The sequence below is a fragment of the Balaenoptera physalus genome (genome assembly GCF_965194825.1).
Source record: "Balaenoptera physalus genome assembly, chromosome: 1".
In the NCBI taxonomy this organism is placed as follows: domain Eukaryota; kingdom Metazoa; phylum Chordata; class Mammalia; order Artiodactyla; family Balaenopteridae; genus Balaenoptera; species Balaenoptera physalus.
In genome coordinates, this window is record NC_138882.1 from 64677604 (window position 1) to 64693951 (window position 16348).

The window sequence follows — 16348 nt, forward strand, 5'->3', positions numbered from 1 at the left end:
GTTTCAGGGAAAGATCCTGGGCCACAGTAATGCAGGTTTCAGGGAACTGGAGATCTCATGTAGAAATAACCATTTATTGGTCCCTAAAGAATAGACAAACTGTCTTAGCCCTGGTGGACACCAGGGCTGAATGGACATTAATATAAGGAAATGTCAACTGGCTCTGTGGCCCCCTCTCTGTATGACAGAGAGCCCTGCGTATGGGGGTGGAATGGTTAGAGAAAAAGATATCACTGATGTTACAAACTGGGCAGTTGCTCCCCCACCAAATATGAAGTGTTCATAGTTCCAATCCCAGAATATATATTGATACTTATGACGGATGTGATAGCAGGTCTCACCTTACAAACTAGAGTGGGGGAATATTTCCTATGAGTGCAAATGATAAAGCAGGTCTCACCTTACAAACTAGAGTGGGGGAATATTTCCTATGAGTGCAAATGATAAAACAGATTAACAGAGTCTTTCTCAAAAGGACGCTTATCAGATATTCTTAAGTACACAATAGAACTGAAGGAAATTAACTCTTGTAATCCTACTTCCCACTTAAGAAGGGCCTCTACATTGGACTGGTCTATAGAAAAGACTGCTAACTCCAAATGAAATCCACACCAAGAAAAAGATGACAACAGTGGTAGGCAACTGACACAAAAATCTGGACCAGGCCTATTAAGACCCATTCTACTAATTTAATTGAACTGTTTAACAAATGTTTGTCTCCCTATCAACACTGAAAGTTATGTGTTTTACTTCTAACTATAGTGTTGCCCCGATGTTCAGGATAGAAAGAGAATTGACTAGTGAAGCTGTCACAGAGTACAACTACTGTGTGACACTGCTTTAAGTCTATGGCTAAAAGCACATGTACAATGTGTAACAGTTCAGTGTAATTGATAAAGTGTATAGCCTCTAAAATGTTTCTCCATTGACATACCTCTGAGCTTGTCTGATTAGTTTCCCCCCAACATAGATAACCAGGCACACACACACACACACAAACTAAGTAGGCTTAGCACTAAGGGACATGATGGACCCAGGGCAGGGAGCAACCACCCTGGCACTGAGGGACAACATTGTATTTTGATCATGAATTCTTTCCATCAAAAGATTTGCAATCCAAAGGGGAAAATGATAGAAGAAATGTTCACATATTGACGTATGGAGAAATCATTCTGATCTATACATAATTGAACTTGAACTTTAGGCTAACCAAAACAGCCAGTTTGTGGCCTATTAAACATGTTGTACATTTGCTTTAACCATTAAAGAAAAGTACATTTAAAATCAAAATTATGACTTAAAAATCCTTGAGCTATACATAATTATTTGGCAAGTGATGTATCCATTGGGTCTTACCATACTTATGAAGGGCAAACATCTGTTTCCTTCAGATACAGCCATTGCAGAGCATTCTGAAGTTTTTCTGCTGAGGTCAAGGTGATTGTGTGTCATCTGTAGCCAATAGCATTGAATCCCCAAAATGACAAGGTTCACAAACTAAAGCCAAAATTGTATTTTTAAAGTTCAGATTGTATCCAAGTTTCCTGACTTTTCCTCCCTCCTTTTTTTTCTTTCCTTCCTTTTTAATAAGTATATCTCAAAGCCACTGCACACACACACACACAAAATCAAAAATCAAAATTAACTATGGCTCAGGCATCCAAAATAGAGCAGGATGCCACATAGATGTGATTTTAGACACATTCCTGTATTCCTGAAAACTTGAGGTATTTGAACTGTATTACAGACCAGGACAAAAAACACAGGCAGGAGTGGTATCATCTCAGAATGTGGTTACTGCTTGTATTTTGCTTGATGGTCATGATCTTCCCTGTGTTGTGCCTGTTAGATGTCTTACATTTCATCCTTAGCCTGAGCAGAGGAACTGGGCAGCAACGATGGTCTCACTGCAAAATGAGTCTAATTGCTGGGTCTACAGCGAGATGCTGTTGGTGTCCTCCCCTGGACTTTCATGGAAAATTGACCTGGCTAATGCAACCATGTGGGGACAGCTGGCAATGTGGGGAAAAGACTCTCACCATCTTCCTGTCCTGCATGCCAATAGGTCAGAAGGACTCTCATCAGTAAACGTTACTGTAAAACACATTTTACACTTTGCCAGGATCACGGCCTATGAATGCCCCCTAGGCTATGTTGCATGGAGCATAATAGGCTGGCTCCTGGCCACACAAGTCCAACTAGTGGGATTAACTGCTTTTTGTTTGGAAAGACCTAATGGGTCCACCCCTAATGGCACCCAACATAGCATGGGGTGGCAGACCTGTACTGTGACTGCTGACACTTGGCTAGGTCACCAGAATGTTTCCTTTAAAGCCGGGGCCTTCCCCCTAACCCCATGGGGATGACTCTGGGTTTGTGGAAGCCAGAGGTGACCTTTCCTTATGCCTGGATAGGATGCTGCTGCCCTTGACTTCCTCTTCATTGACCGGATAATCTCTTGGCTCCAAACTTTGCACACATCCTAGAGAGCTACTATCTTTAGCATACTAGGTGTCTTACTCTTAATCTGCTTTAGCTGCTGTTGTCTGTATTGTATTTGTGGCATCTAGTTGCAGGGCACCTCTACATACCTGACCCCAGGGATATCGCAGAAGAGGGGAGGGCCAAGATTGTGAGGGTCAAGCAGTGTATGTAGGGGTGGAGTGTATGATCAGGCCACTCAAGATGGCTGCTCTCTTGCTCTCTGTACATCCCCTGTTCAACCAGTCCCTGCCTTACCTATGCCCTAACTCACCTGACTCCTTAATCATGGAACCTAAACAGTAACTGCCCGTGTGCTTGCCCTCCAACCCCTGCCCCAAGCTAGTGATTGTTCTAATCCTTAGGCCAGAACAGCTCCACCCTGCTAGTTTATCAAAGGGAAACACCTGCCCAGGACAGTCTTAACCTGAAGGCTAGGAGGGACTTGCCCCTCTGCTGGTTTCCCTCATAACCAATGAGCAAACCTGATGTCAATTCCCCCTGTAACTGGTATCCTCCCTCTCCCCTGGTAGCCAAGACTGTTGCCCTGCCATTTGTTCTGAAATCTGGTTAGCAATGTAATCACCTAGAGGAGTCAGAAGGGGGCCTATGGCTGTAAGGGGCAAAAGAGTACCCAAGGTGCCCTTTTAAATGCTAAGCCCGCTCCCTTGGGGCTGTAGTCACCCTCAGAAATATGTATGTGTTTGGTTGGTATGTTTCTTGTGCAGCTTGGAAGTCAGAGTCCCAGCAGAAGACGGAAACTCCCCAATACTTAATTCTAATTTGGGAGGAACCAAGAGAACCTGATTTCATTACTGCTGCCCTTGTGGGCTGGGGGAAGTATCTCTGTTCTTTTTCTGCCACATCACACATGATGCGGTTCACAGGACATATACTTCCACAGGCAACTACAATGTCTCTTCTCTATATATGTGAGTCTGTTTCTGTTTCATAGATAAGTTCATTTGTGTCATATTTTAGATTCCACATATAAGTGATATCATATGGTATTTGTCTTTCTCTTTCTGACATACTTCAATTAGTATGATAATATCTAGGTCCATCCATGTTGCTGCAAATGGCATTATTTTATTACTTATTAGTATTCCATTGTATATTTGTACCACATCTTCTTTGTCCATTCATCTCTCGATGGACATTTAGGTTGTTTCCATGTCTTGGCTATTGTGAATAGTGCTGCTATGAACATAGGGGTGCATGTATCTTTTTGAATTATAGTTTTGTCCAAATATATGCCCAGGAGTGGGACTGCTGGATAATATGGCAACTCTAGTTTTCTAAGGAACCTCCATACTCTTCTCCATAGTGGCTGTACCAATTTACATTCCCACCAACAGTGTAGGAGGGTTCCCTTTTCTCCACACCCTCTCCAGCATTTGTTATTTGTAGACTTTTTAATGATGGCCATTCTGACTGGTGTGAGGTGGTATCTCATTGTAGTTTTGATTTGTATTTCTCTAATAATTAGCGATATTGAGCATCTTTTCAGGTACCTATTAGCCATCTGTACATCTTCTTTGTAGAAATGTCTATTTAGGTCTTCTGCCCATTTTTCGAATGGGTTGTTTTTGTTGCTGTTGAGTTCTATGAGCTCTTTTTTAGAAATTAAGCTCTTGTCAGTTGCATAGTTTGCAAATGTTTTCTCCCATTCTATAGGTTGTCTTTTCGTTTTGTTTATGGTTTCCTTTGCTGTGCAAAGGCTTGTAAGTTTGATTAGGTCCCATTTGTTTCATTTTGCTTTTATTTCTATTGCCTTGGGAGACTGACCTAAGAAAACATTGGTACGATTTATGTCAGAATGTTTTGCCTATGTTCTAGGAGTTTTATGGTGTCATGTCATATTTAAGTCTTTAAGCCATTTTGAGTTTATTTTTGTGTGTGGTATGTTCTTTCATTGATTTGCATGCAGCTGTCCAAATTTCCCAACACAACTTGCTGAAGAGACTGTTTCCCATCGTGTATTCTTGCCTCCTTTGTTGAAGATTAATTGACCGTAGGTGTGTGGGTTTATTTCTGGGTTCTTTATTCTGTTCCATTGATCCATATGTCTGTTTTTGTGCCAGTGCCACACTGTTTTGATTACTGTAGTTTTGTAGTATTGTCTGAACTCTGGGAAGGTTATGCCTCCTGCTTTGTTCTTTTTCCTCAGGATTGCTTTGGCAATTTTAGGACTTCTATGGTTCCATATAAATTTTAGGATTATTTGTTCTAGTTTTGTGAAAAATGTCGTGGGTAATTTGATAAGGATCACATTTATCTTTTTTTTTAATTAATTAATTTTAATTTTATTTATTTTTTGGCTGTGTTGGGTCTTTGTTGCTGCGTGCGGGCTTTCTCTAGTTGTGGCAAGTGGGGGTTACTCTTCGTTGCATTGCGTGGGCTTCTCATTGAGGTGGCTTCTCTTGGTGTGGAGCACAGGCTCTAGGAGTGGGGGCTTCAGTAGTTGCGGCAGGACGGCTCAGTAGTTGTGGCTCGTGGGCTCTAGAGTGCAGGCTCAGTAGTTGTGGCGCATGGGCTTAGTTGCTCCACGGCATTTGGGATCTTCCTGGACCAGGGCTCAAACCTGTGTCCCCTGTATTGGCAGGTGGATTCTTAACCACTGCACCACCAGGGAAGTCCTTGTCTTTCCTCTTTTTTAATTAAAAAAAATTATTTTTATTGAAGTATAGTCAATTTACAATGTTGTATTTAGTTTCAGGTATAAAGCAAAGTGATTCAGTTATATAGATGTGTATATTCTTTTTCAGATTCTTTTCCATTATTGGTTGTTACAAGATATTGAATATAATTCCCTGTGCTATACAGTAGGTCTTTGTTATCTATTTTATATATAATATTAATCCAAAACTCCTAATTAATCCCTCTCTTCACCTTTCCTCTTTGGTAACCATAAGTTTGTTTTCTGTCTGAGTCTATTTGTTTTGTAAATAAGTTCATTTGTATCATTTCTAGATTCCACATATAAGTGATATCATATGATACTTGTCTTTCTCTGACTTATTTCACTTAGTATGATAATCTCTAGGTCCATCCATGTTGTTGCATTCCTTTTTATGGCTGAGTCATATTCCATTGTATATTTGTTCCACATCTTCTTTATCCATTCATCTGTCAATGGACATTTAGGTTGCTTCCATGTCTTGGCTACTGAAATAATGCTGCAGTGAACATGGAGGTGCATGTATCTTTTCAAATTAGTTTTCATCTTTTACAGATATATGCCCAGGAGTGGGATTGCTAGATCACATGGCAACTCGATTTTTAGTTTTTAAGGACCACCCATACGGTTCTGCATAGTGGCTGCACCAATTTACATTCCCACCAATAGTGTAGGAGGGTTCCCTTTTCTCCTCTCTAGCATTATTTGTAGACTTTTTTTTTTAATATAGCATTATAGCTTTATTTTTTTAAATCTATTTTTATTTATTTATTTTTGGCTGCATTGGGTCTTCGTTGCTGTGCACAGGCTTTCTTCAGTTGCGGTAAGCGGGGGCTACTCTTCGTTGTGGTGTGCGGGCCTCTCACTGCGGTGGCCTCTCTTGTTGCAGAGCACGGGCTCTAGGTGCGCAGGCTTCAGTGGCTGTGGCGAGTGGGCTCAGTAGTTGTGGCTCACAGGCTCTAGAGCACAGGCTCAGTAGCTGCAGCGCACGGGCTCAGTTGCTCCACGGCATGTGGGATCTTCCCGGCCCAGGGCTCGAACCCGTGTCCCCTGCACTGGCAGGCGGATTCCCAACCATTGCGCCACCAGGGAAGCCCTACTTGTAGACTTTTTAATGATGGCCATTCTGACTGGTGTGAGGTTATACCTCATTCTAGTTTTGATTTGCATTTCTCTAATAATTAGCGATGTGAAGGATCGTTTCATGTGCCTGTTGGACATCTGTATGTCTTCTTTGGAGAAATGTCTATTTATGTCTTCTGCCCATTTTTTGATTGGGTTGTTTTTTGATATTGAGCTGTATGAGCTGTTTATATATTTTGGAAATTAAGTCCTTGTCAGTCACATTGTTTGCAATTATTTTCTCCCATTCCGTAGGTGGTCTTTTTGTTTTGTTTATGGTTTCCTTTCTTGTGCAAAAGCTTATAAGTTTGATTAGGTCCCATTTGTTTATTTTTGCTTTTGTTTCTATTACTCTAGGAGACGTATCCAAAATATACTGCTGTGATTTACTGACATTGTCTTTCTAAAAGTGGGTTTAAGATTAGTACAACTAGCATTAACTCATAGTGCTATATGGAATAAGAAATTCAAAGTGCCTGGCACACAGCAAGTACTTAGTAGCTATTATTACGGTTATGTCACCTTCTCTCACTTCTATTGTGGCAAGCTCCTTGAGGAGCTGTGACTTCCTTATGCTTAGCACAGTGCCTGGCATAAGATAGTTCTCAAATATAGATTTGTTGACAGATAAATCCACCTATCCATCGGTCATCTAGTCCACATTTATTGAACAACTGCTAATTGCCAGGTACTGTTCTAAAGATGGATCAATGAACGAAACAGCAAAGTCTGGCCTCTCAGTGCTTATGTTCTAGTAGGGAAAACAGACAGACAAGCACATAAATAGTTTGACAGGGAGAAAAAAGAGCCGGGTTAAGGGGTTTAGCAAGAGCCAGGGGTGGGTGAAGTTGCTCTTTCACATATCACGGAAGGTCTCTCTGAGAAGGTGACATGTGGGTAGACACTTAAAGGAAGTGAGGGAGCAAACCATACAAATGTGCAGAATGTGTGTTCCAGGCCGAGGGAACGGCAGGTGCAAAGGACCTGAGGCAGGCACAAGTGTGGTGTTTCTGAAGAATGAGAAGCCGGTGTGGCTAGAGCAGGATAAATTAAAGAAAGGGCTTTGATATCTTCTTCACTTGATTAAAAATGAGCACACACACAGTCCAATAATTGAAAAAGATGTATTAAAATATTCACAAAAATACAACAATAGAAAAAGAAAAATTAATGAACTTGATGGGTTTTTTTTTTTTAACCTAGCTGAATACATTTCCATTGAAAAACTACAGATAGATTGAAATTTTAATCTCAAGTAATCCTTTAGGTGCCCCCTTAGAAAAATCATGTGTAGTTTTAAGAGGTCTCATTCTGCCAATAATCAGACATGGAAAGGACAGCCCTGCCATTTGGAAGCAACCCTGCTGTTGTCATCTGTGTCCAGGGACGAGGATGCTGGGACACAGGAGAAAGGGTCGAAAAGATCCACGGGAGTTGGTGTGAGGAGTTTTGGAAAAAGCCCCAACCCTGAGGTGCTCCACCCAGGTGTGAGCCGCTTCCCTCAGACAAATCAGTCACCCCAGAGTAAGAAGCTGGCAGATGACCACCCTTGCCCCGCAGAGGAGGCCACGGGGAGGCAGGGGAGGGAAGGCCCACGGCTGTGGTTAGCCAAAGTGAGGGCTGGTGCTCTGGGTGGCAGCTTCACAAACATGCAGGGAAATCAGGGCTCTTGCTATCAGGAGGTGTGAGGAATGTACGTATAGTAGATTCACTGGACCTTTGCGAAAGGAGGATAAGGAGGATCCCCCTTTCTCTGCCAAAAACGACTGTAAGGAAGTTACACATATCAATGCACACACCTGGTCTCACCACAACGTGTTTTCTTTCCCCCTGAAGTCCTGGATGGCTGTACAATTCTCACAGTGGGAGGGCTCACCAAGAGTATCCTGGCATCAGCCTGAAGGGTGACATCCCAGCACCAACCCCCGCCTTCCCAACACACAAAAATGTATTCTTAAGGCTCCTGGAGTTTTCACCGTGGAGGCAGAGAAGCCTCAGGGCGCAAGGCAAAGTTGACCACTTTGCAGAACTGTCCCGGGCTGAGTGCTCCGCGTCCCTCTCCTGCACGGGGCCTGTGAGCACAGAACGGGGAGACGCAGCAGAGCCGGCGGGTTTTCCTCCCATGCCGCAAGGCACGCCAGACGCACCAGCTTCGGAGATGGCAGGTATGTGTGATGACAAAGCCCGCTCCCCGCTCACGTACGTATCAACGGAATGTAAGTTGGAGAATCATGCGAATAACAACAAATAGTCCCTCAGCAAATAAAAGACCGCACGCACGGGGCAGAGTTCGTTTTATAGCTCACGCACCCTTTCTCTACATAACCACCTCGTGCACACCTCTAAATCTAAATCCTTCTTTGTTTCCTTAAAACTCAGCCTTCAAACTCCCTCACAAAGATGACAAGACGGGGGGGGGGGTGGGGGGGGCAGCTCTTAGGGGTCCTCAAAGTAAATGAGAGAAAAACTAACATTAGCCGTCATCCCTACTTACCTGAACACGCCCTGGGACCCTACTGTCGGTATTCTTCCTCTAACTGTGGGCTTTCAATTTTAAACGAAAAAAAATTCTTAAAAAAAATCCAGAAAATGGGGGAATGACAATATAAGTGTTTAATGATTTTCACCATGCTTTTCAGTCTGAGTTAAAAAAAACACATAGGTTTGAGATGGGGTGTTGGGGGCGGGGGTCAATGGGAGAAAATAAACTGAGAAGGATGCCCAAATTGTCTAGATTTCTCCTCCTCTCATTGTTTATCAATTCCATGTAATGGGGGTGGGGGGAAAAAAAGGAAGGGAGGAAGGGAGAAACAAAGAACAAAAAACCAGAAACAGAAGAGATTCCCAACGTAGAAGTACTAGCCTTGTTTGCTGATTTTAAAAATCTAGACCCTTTTTAGCCTCAAAAGGCCTTGGACGCATCGTGAATCTATTACAGAAGCCATGACTGATGCTGCCCCTGCTGGAAGCATGACTGAAGCTTTATATAGAAGATTCTCTAGAGACAGCTCTGTGATACTGGAGACTGGCAATCTAATTATTCCATTTCTGCCTACTTAAAAGGAAATGAAACTCAGCTCCTTCAGGTGTATGGGGACTCTTATTAAGAAAAGTACGAAGGACTTGAGCAAAGAATGTAACACACCTTTTGCTCTCCAAATGGTACAGGTACTCCTCAAGCCAGGCCTGGGTTCCCTACTTCAATTATGTATTGATTATGGTAATGATCTAAAAGTACCTGGAAGGAAGTGACTTCTGGCACTGATTCTTTGCTAATCTTGCTATGATGAATCCACAAATTGAGACAATATGCTTACAGGGTGTGATGTTATAGTCTACACAACACTGAAAGCTAAAAACTGCCCTGTATTTTAGAGAGCAAAATAGCAACAAAAACTCTCACCCTGTCTCCAAGTGGCATAGTGAATGGATGCTTTCTAAAAACCACCGCCAAATAGATGGTACACCCTGGGCTAAAGGCCACCCTGAACATGCTTCCATCATAGCAGCTCCACTCTCCATGTACAATAAACGCGAAGGCGGGTTAAGCCCTTACATGAAAAGGCCATGTCTGTTAGAATACTAAAAGATCTGCTACCATCTCCATTAAGGCAAACCACATCTAAATGATGGTGATAGGAATGTGTCTGAATTTTCTCAACTGTAAATGACCCTGAAGGGAAGTACAAAAACAGACAATTTACGTATACTTAGAATCATACCATCTCTTCATCATGCAATACTGGCTCTTCGCATCAGGAAGATTAAATAGAATATTTATACATATCCTTTATACATTTCTTTTTCTCCCTCTATGAATAAACATGTGCTTGTCCGTGTCCAGGTTTCCAAGGCCACACATGGTTATGAGCTACATTTTCTGCACAAGAGTCCAGTTTGGATTTGTTTCTTGCTTAGGATATGACTGGGGTCTTCTCAATTTTTCCGGATGTCCGCGTACACCACAGACTCTGACTTGTTAATCTTGTCGCTGTGATGTCCGCCAGAGTGATCTAGCTGCGCATATATGACTGGGCCCTGGAGAAGAAAAGTAGAATTAGAGGTCTGGAAAAACTGGTGGCCCCATTAGGTGCAGGGACAGAAGCAATGATTAAAGTGAATATTGTTAGGGTTCCAGAGCAAAGAGTTCCCTCTTTTGAATGTCTTCAGGTACATATGTTCTTTCTTAGGAACAGTATGTCCAGGACTGACTTTATTTTTTTCCCGGGATTGACTTTAAAACAAGATTGGGTATACTTGGTAATTGTTCAGGCTGGTACATAGAGATTTATTACATTATTCTGTCTACTTTTGTATCTGTTTTAAAATTTCTATAACAATATAATATTCCTTCTCAGGAGTTACCCTTGTCACAGAATTCCTCAACTCTTGTAATTAGGAGTCTCAAGGACAAAGATGGGCACTTCTGTCAACCCGAGACCCACTGAAATCATGACTTTCAGAATGATACAAGAAACCAACATATTCAGTGCCACTCGAAAATACAATCAATTAGAACTGGTCACTTTATACAAATAGGTACTTAAAAAAACTTCAAATATTCTTACACGTATCTACTTATAGTATAATTCTGTTAGTCTAATCTTATCATAACCAATAAAAATATTGCTTCTTTGGTATCTAAGATCAGGTAACCATTTTTCCTGTTTTAAAATTTAAAATAACCCCAAAGCCACAATCTACAGAGCTATACGGAAAAGCCCTAACTGGACTAAAGTAGAAGAGGTCCTCTTCTCACCCTCAGCAGTAAGGAAGAGAGCTGTCAGGGTCCCACCTGGGACAGCGAGGCAAAGTTGCCTGGGGCAGAGCGAGTCCTCTGACTCTTGGGGAAGGAGGGAGGGGAGGCCGAGGGTTCAAATATCAGACAGGTGGCTGCGCTTCACAACCCTTAAAGTCCCTTCCAACCCAGAGATTCTAAAATTGTAAACAACAACAACAAAATAGGCCTGTTTTAGGGGTAAAGACAAGTTAATATAACCCAAAGTCGACTTCTCTCCCAATCCAGGGAAATCTCTCCTTGAATAGTCTACTACTGTGCTTAAGCTTTCAACTTTGAAATCATAAGCTCAGTAGCCAAAAGTATGTGGTTTAAAATAAACATCCTTGAAACTGTTCTGTATGAATCTGTAATGGTGGATACATGACATACGCATTTGGTGAAACCCACAGAAATGTACAACACAAAGAGTGAACCTTAATATAAACCACGGACTTTAGTTAATAATAATGTTTTCTATATTAATTCATCAACTGTAACAAATGTACCACAACAATGCAAGTTGTTAATAATCAGGGAAACGTTGGAGAGGAAGGAGTACGTAGGACCTCTCTTTACTTTCTGTTAGATTTTTCTATAAACCTAACACTGCTCTAAGAAATAAAGTCTACTAATAAAAAGAAGAAAAAAATGGAAAAAAATAAAACAAACATCCTCATTCCCATCTAGAGGTCCCACAACCTGCATCCTTTAGTGTGTAACGTGGGATCCTGTGGTGTTCAGGCCCCCCAACTTCTACAGAAGGGATAAACCCAGCTGTAAGGGCTATACAATGGTGCACCTAAAAGTGGAGTTATTAAAATAACACCCAAGGGCTAGACCCATTTGAACTTTGGCAGATCTGCAGTCTGAACTCATGAGCTGCTCTTCTTGGGCATGGTAGTAGCACTGGTGAGCACTAGCCACATGGCCTCAGGCATATTTTAAAACCCCCAAGCATTAGTTTATCTCTAAAATGGCACTAATAGTAGTATTATACGTCTTAAGATGGCTGTGAGAATTAAATGAGATGATATCTACAAATAACTTAAGCAGCCTCTGGCAGCACTCAGTACATATTAATCATTATTCTCATGAACATATTGTTATACAAATATACTTGAAAATATACCGAGGTTACCAGTCAAGTAAATCAAGCAGTCAAAGTCAGTGTGTTTGTCTTTAGTCAGTGTGTGATACTCTCATGCCTGTCATGGGTAACACAACAGATCACGCTGTTAATACTGAATCAAACTGAAACCCTCTATATTCATCTCAAAAAGCTGCAAGTTAAATGTGAGTCTACAAAATAAAAAGTTAAAGTTAACTATTTTAACTATTTTCTACTTCCAGGAAAAGAATGAAAAAAGTGTTTTCTAGTAAGTTAATGGATCCTCCGTTAACAGCCATTTCCAACAGAACAGATCCTGGAATTAAATTAGGTAACTTCCTAGACAATAAGACCTCATCCATTAGGAGGCTTAGGGTGTATTCATGGGGGAAGGAGTTTACACCATGTGATAGATGGTTACAAATTCTTTCCCTTGTTGCATCTACACCCTTACAATATAATGCTGCAGCTCCTCCCACCAAGAGTAAGAACCTGCTTCTTAACCCCTTGATCTGGGCTGGTCTTATCACTTGCTTTGACCCACAGAATGTGGCAGAAGTAACATGTGTAAGTTCCATACCTAGACCTCAACGGGCCTTGCAGCTTCCACTGTCTCCTTGATCTTGGAACCCACAGAGCCACCACCACCATGTGAAGAAGCCCAAGCTACCTGCTGGCTGACGGGAGACACACAGCCCAGTTGTCCTGTGTCCCTCTGGCCTGCCAACTGCCTGCCAATTGTCAGCCTATGAGTGAGACCCCTGCCGGCTGTCCAGCCAACTGCAGATGCAAGAGCGAGCCAGCAGAGGTCAGCTGAACTGCCCTAGACCGGAAGACCTGCCCAACCAACCCACAGAAGCGGGAGCCAAATAACTGGTGGTTGTTCTAAGCTACTATCTTTTAAGGTGGTTTGTTACATAGCAATAGATAACTGATAAACTGTGCGAGTGGAAAAGAAAGAGCACAGAGAAAGCAACAAAGAAAAATAACAGAATAATCTCTGAATTGGTCAGTAAATGTTAAAACACCAGTAAGGTCTTTCATGTGAGACAGTATTGTCCTTCACGGCAAGAGAACGCAACAATTTGCTGAAAGTAACTGGGAAAACACTGAGGGATAAAAGGAACTCCTTCCTACTGATGGATTTAGTTTCTTCAAATTGCTTCCCACTATCTAATGTCCTCACTCCCTTTCCCCCTTAGAATGTAATAAGGCCCTCAGGTCAGGGGCTTTGTTAAATGCCTAGAATAGTCTTTGGCAGACTGTCGGTGTTGGATGAAGGGGTGGATGAAAGAATGGATCTAGAGGAATTCTCACCAGAATTGGAGCTCAGGAATCTGCTGATGAATCTAGCTCAATCTAACACAGCTCTCTGAAGTCGGGTTCCGAGGTTGACTTGGCAGCTGTAGGTACCCTGGGTCTCTGTGGGACATGCCTCAGGACTTTGACACTTTGAGGGCCAAGAAGACCACTGAGGACTTCAGGAGGGGCCAGTGAACCAAGATCAACTTGGAAATGTACCTGCCATCGCTAAGATATTCACTTTGGGGTGTTCGAGAGTTAAAACAATATCAACAATAACACCTACATTAACCGAGCTGGTTTTTTTTTTTTTTTTTGGCTGCGTTGAGTCCGTTGCTGTGCGCAGGCTTTCTCTAGTTGCGGCGAGCGGGGGCTACTCTTCATTGCAGTGTGCGGGCTTCTCATTGCGGTGGCTTCTCTTGTTGCTGAGCACGGGCTCTAGGCGCATGGGCTTCAGTAGTTGTGGCTCACAGGGTCTAGAGCACAGGCTCAGTAGTTGTGGTGCACGGCCTTAGTTGCTCCATGGCATGTGGGATCTTCCCGGACCAGCGCTCGAACCCGTGTCCCCAGCATTGGCAGGCGGATTCTTAACCACTGCGCCACCAGGGAAGTCCCTTAACGGAGCTGTTTTTACTGTACATCTTGACACTCACCTTTCCCTCATCCTCCATTTTTTTTTTTTTTTTGGCGTTGCCACAAAGAATTACCATAACCAAGTGAAAAATTGCTCTGTACATATATATTTTCCCTAACTACTTATTATACAAATAGTCTTTACTATTGAAAATATTTCAAGAGACTAATTGCTTGACCTAGGTCTATTCTTTTAGTTTCAGTTAGAGATGAAATTTCCCCTGAACTCTACTTGCATGAAATTTATTCCAATATAAAAACATACTGGTGAAGGTGTGGGAAGAGGGTCCAGGAAAAGAGGGTTATGGAAGAGCAAGGAGACCTATCTCTGAACAGATATTAATTTCTCGGAAGCTATTATATCCTGAAGTACACTTTCCATGGTCTCTGTAGCCCTTTAGAATCTGAATCTGGTCCTTCAGGCACTAGAGGACTCACACCTGACAAGCTAGCACAAGTATCACTAAGAGAGAACATCTGTTTTTACCACATGCTCGTTGACTGTTCACAAAGCACATTTTCAGTATTTATTTCACATCACCAAATATAGATGTGAAACAGATGTGTCTTGTGACATTCTTGGCGATAAATGAAACTGATTATCAAAACGAAGTTGAAAAGAACTGGACAGGCAGGGTAGAACAAATACATGCCTTAGAGCCACACACAGATCGCGGGGTCTAATACCAGCTCTTCCACTAACTACTGACCTCGAGCAAGTGACTCAACCTAACTAAGCCTCAGTTTCTTCACGTGTAAAATAGGGACAGTAAAAGAACTTACCTCACAGGACTGTTGTGAGGACTAAATGAACTAATGCACATGTTGTACTTCTGGAGACATTACATATCTATAGACTATACTTGACAAATACATAACTGTTCCACTCACTGTCCTCCATAAATACCTGCCCCTCCCCTCCTTTTTTTTTTTTTTTTTTGACTGCACCACATGGCATGCGAGATCTTAGTTCTCCAACCAGATCAAACCCATACCCCCTGCACTGGAGGCATGGAGTCCTAACCACTGAAGCGCCAGGGAATTCCCACTTGCCTTTTGTATACAAAGCATTAACCACTTCCAGAAAAGGATCTAGAAAACCAACTGTTTGTAAGATATATTCACAAAAATTATTTGAAACCAATGTCATTCAAAGCTAAGCGTTGCAAAGAAAGATTTGTACTTATCTTTTCCCTAATGCCAGAATACTCCAGACTCTAGGTAGCGCCTACCTAACACCCTTCCCAACTCAACTTCCCACTCTGTTTGCGGGAAGAGCCCTAATTTGGTGCGGGAAGAGCCCTAATTTGGTTCTGGTGTGCACCTTTCCTTCGCTCAGGTAAACGACCCCGCTCTCCCCTGCCCCCAGGGGTGAAGCCGATCATAACTGCTGTCCCCCTGCAGATGACTGGAAAGGGCATCAGCATGTGACCCACTCTGCCAAGGCGACTAGGAAAAGTTTGCTGGGGGGGCCTCAGGTAAAGATTTTCCTCCATATAAAAACCACCTGGGAGGAGATTCAGCTCTAGGAATTCAGCTCAGGTGCATTTTTTCATGAACTGCCTGAAACCATGGCAGCCATTCTGAGGCTGAGGGAAGGAGCCTGAGAACAAAGACAATATGCAGAGGATGAAGGAATAAAATGGGAAGAACCTGAGTCTTAATGACATTGCTGGGCCTCTTGTGAGTTAATAAACTTCTTACTGTTCTTTTTTTTAAATTTATTTATTTAATTTATTTATTTTTGGCTGCATTGGGTCTTTGTTGCTGCCCGTGGGCTTTCTCTAGTTGCGGCGAGCGGGGGCTACTCTTTGTTGCAGTGTGCGGGCTTCTCACTGCGGTGGCTTCTCTTGTTGCGGAACACAGGCTCTAGGCACACGGGCTCAGTAGCTGTGGCTCACGGGCTCTAGAGCGCAGGCTCAGCAGTTGTGGCTCACGGGCTTAGTTGCTCCGCGGCATGTGGGATCCTCCCGGACCAGGGATCGAACCCGTGTGCCCTACATTGGCAGGCGGATTCTTAGCCACTGCGCCACCAGGGAAGTCCCTTCTTACTGTTAAAGGTACTTTTAGTCAAGTCTTCTGTTACTAGTCTTCCAATTATAACAAAAATAGTGGCCAAAGACAGATGAGTAATATAGCGCACTTAATGCCCTGCCTGGCTATTATGTTTCATCTTTTGTAAATTTCCTTCCTGCAGCACTAGTATTCTTTCTCTTCTGATAAAATAACTTTGAGTTATTTA

General features: G+C 42.5%; 2 protein-coding genes across 2 annotated transcripts in view; one reads left to right on the forward strand and one right to left on the reverse strand.

The window, feature by feature from the left end:
• The window catches only part of ADCY10 (adenylate cyclase 10), a 107436-nt gene extending 98730 nt beyond the window's left edge, over window positions 1–8706 (forward strand). Inside the window, exons 33-34 of the mRNA XM_082437076.1 lie at window positions 36–334; window positions 394–8706. The gene's annotated coding sequence lies outside the window, so the exon portion shown is untranslated. The remainder of the gene's footprint in view (window positions 1–35; window positions 335–393) is intronic.
• Window positions 8707–8873: 167 nt separating this feature from the next.
• The window catches only part of MPZL1 (myelin protein zero like 1), a 62196-nt gene continuing 54721 nt past the window's right edge, over window positions 8874–16348 (reverse strand). The window contains exon 6 of the mRNA XM_082438678.1: window positions 8874–10321. Coding sequence (XP_082294804.1) covers window positions 10220–10321 — 102 coding nt within the window. The 3' untranslated portion in view covers window positions 8874–10219. The remainder of the gene's footprint in view (window positions 10322–16348) is intronic.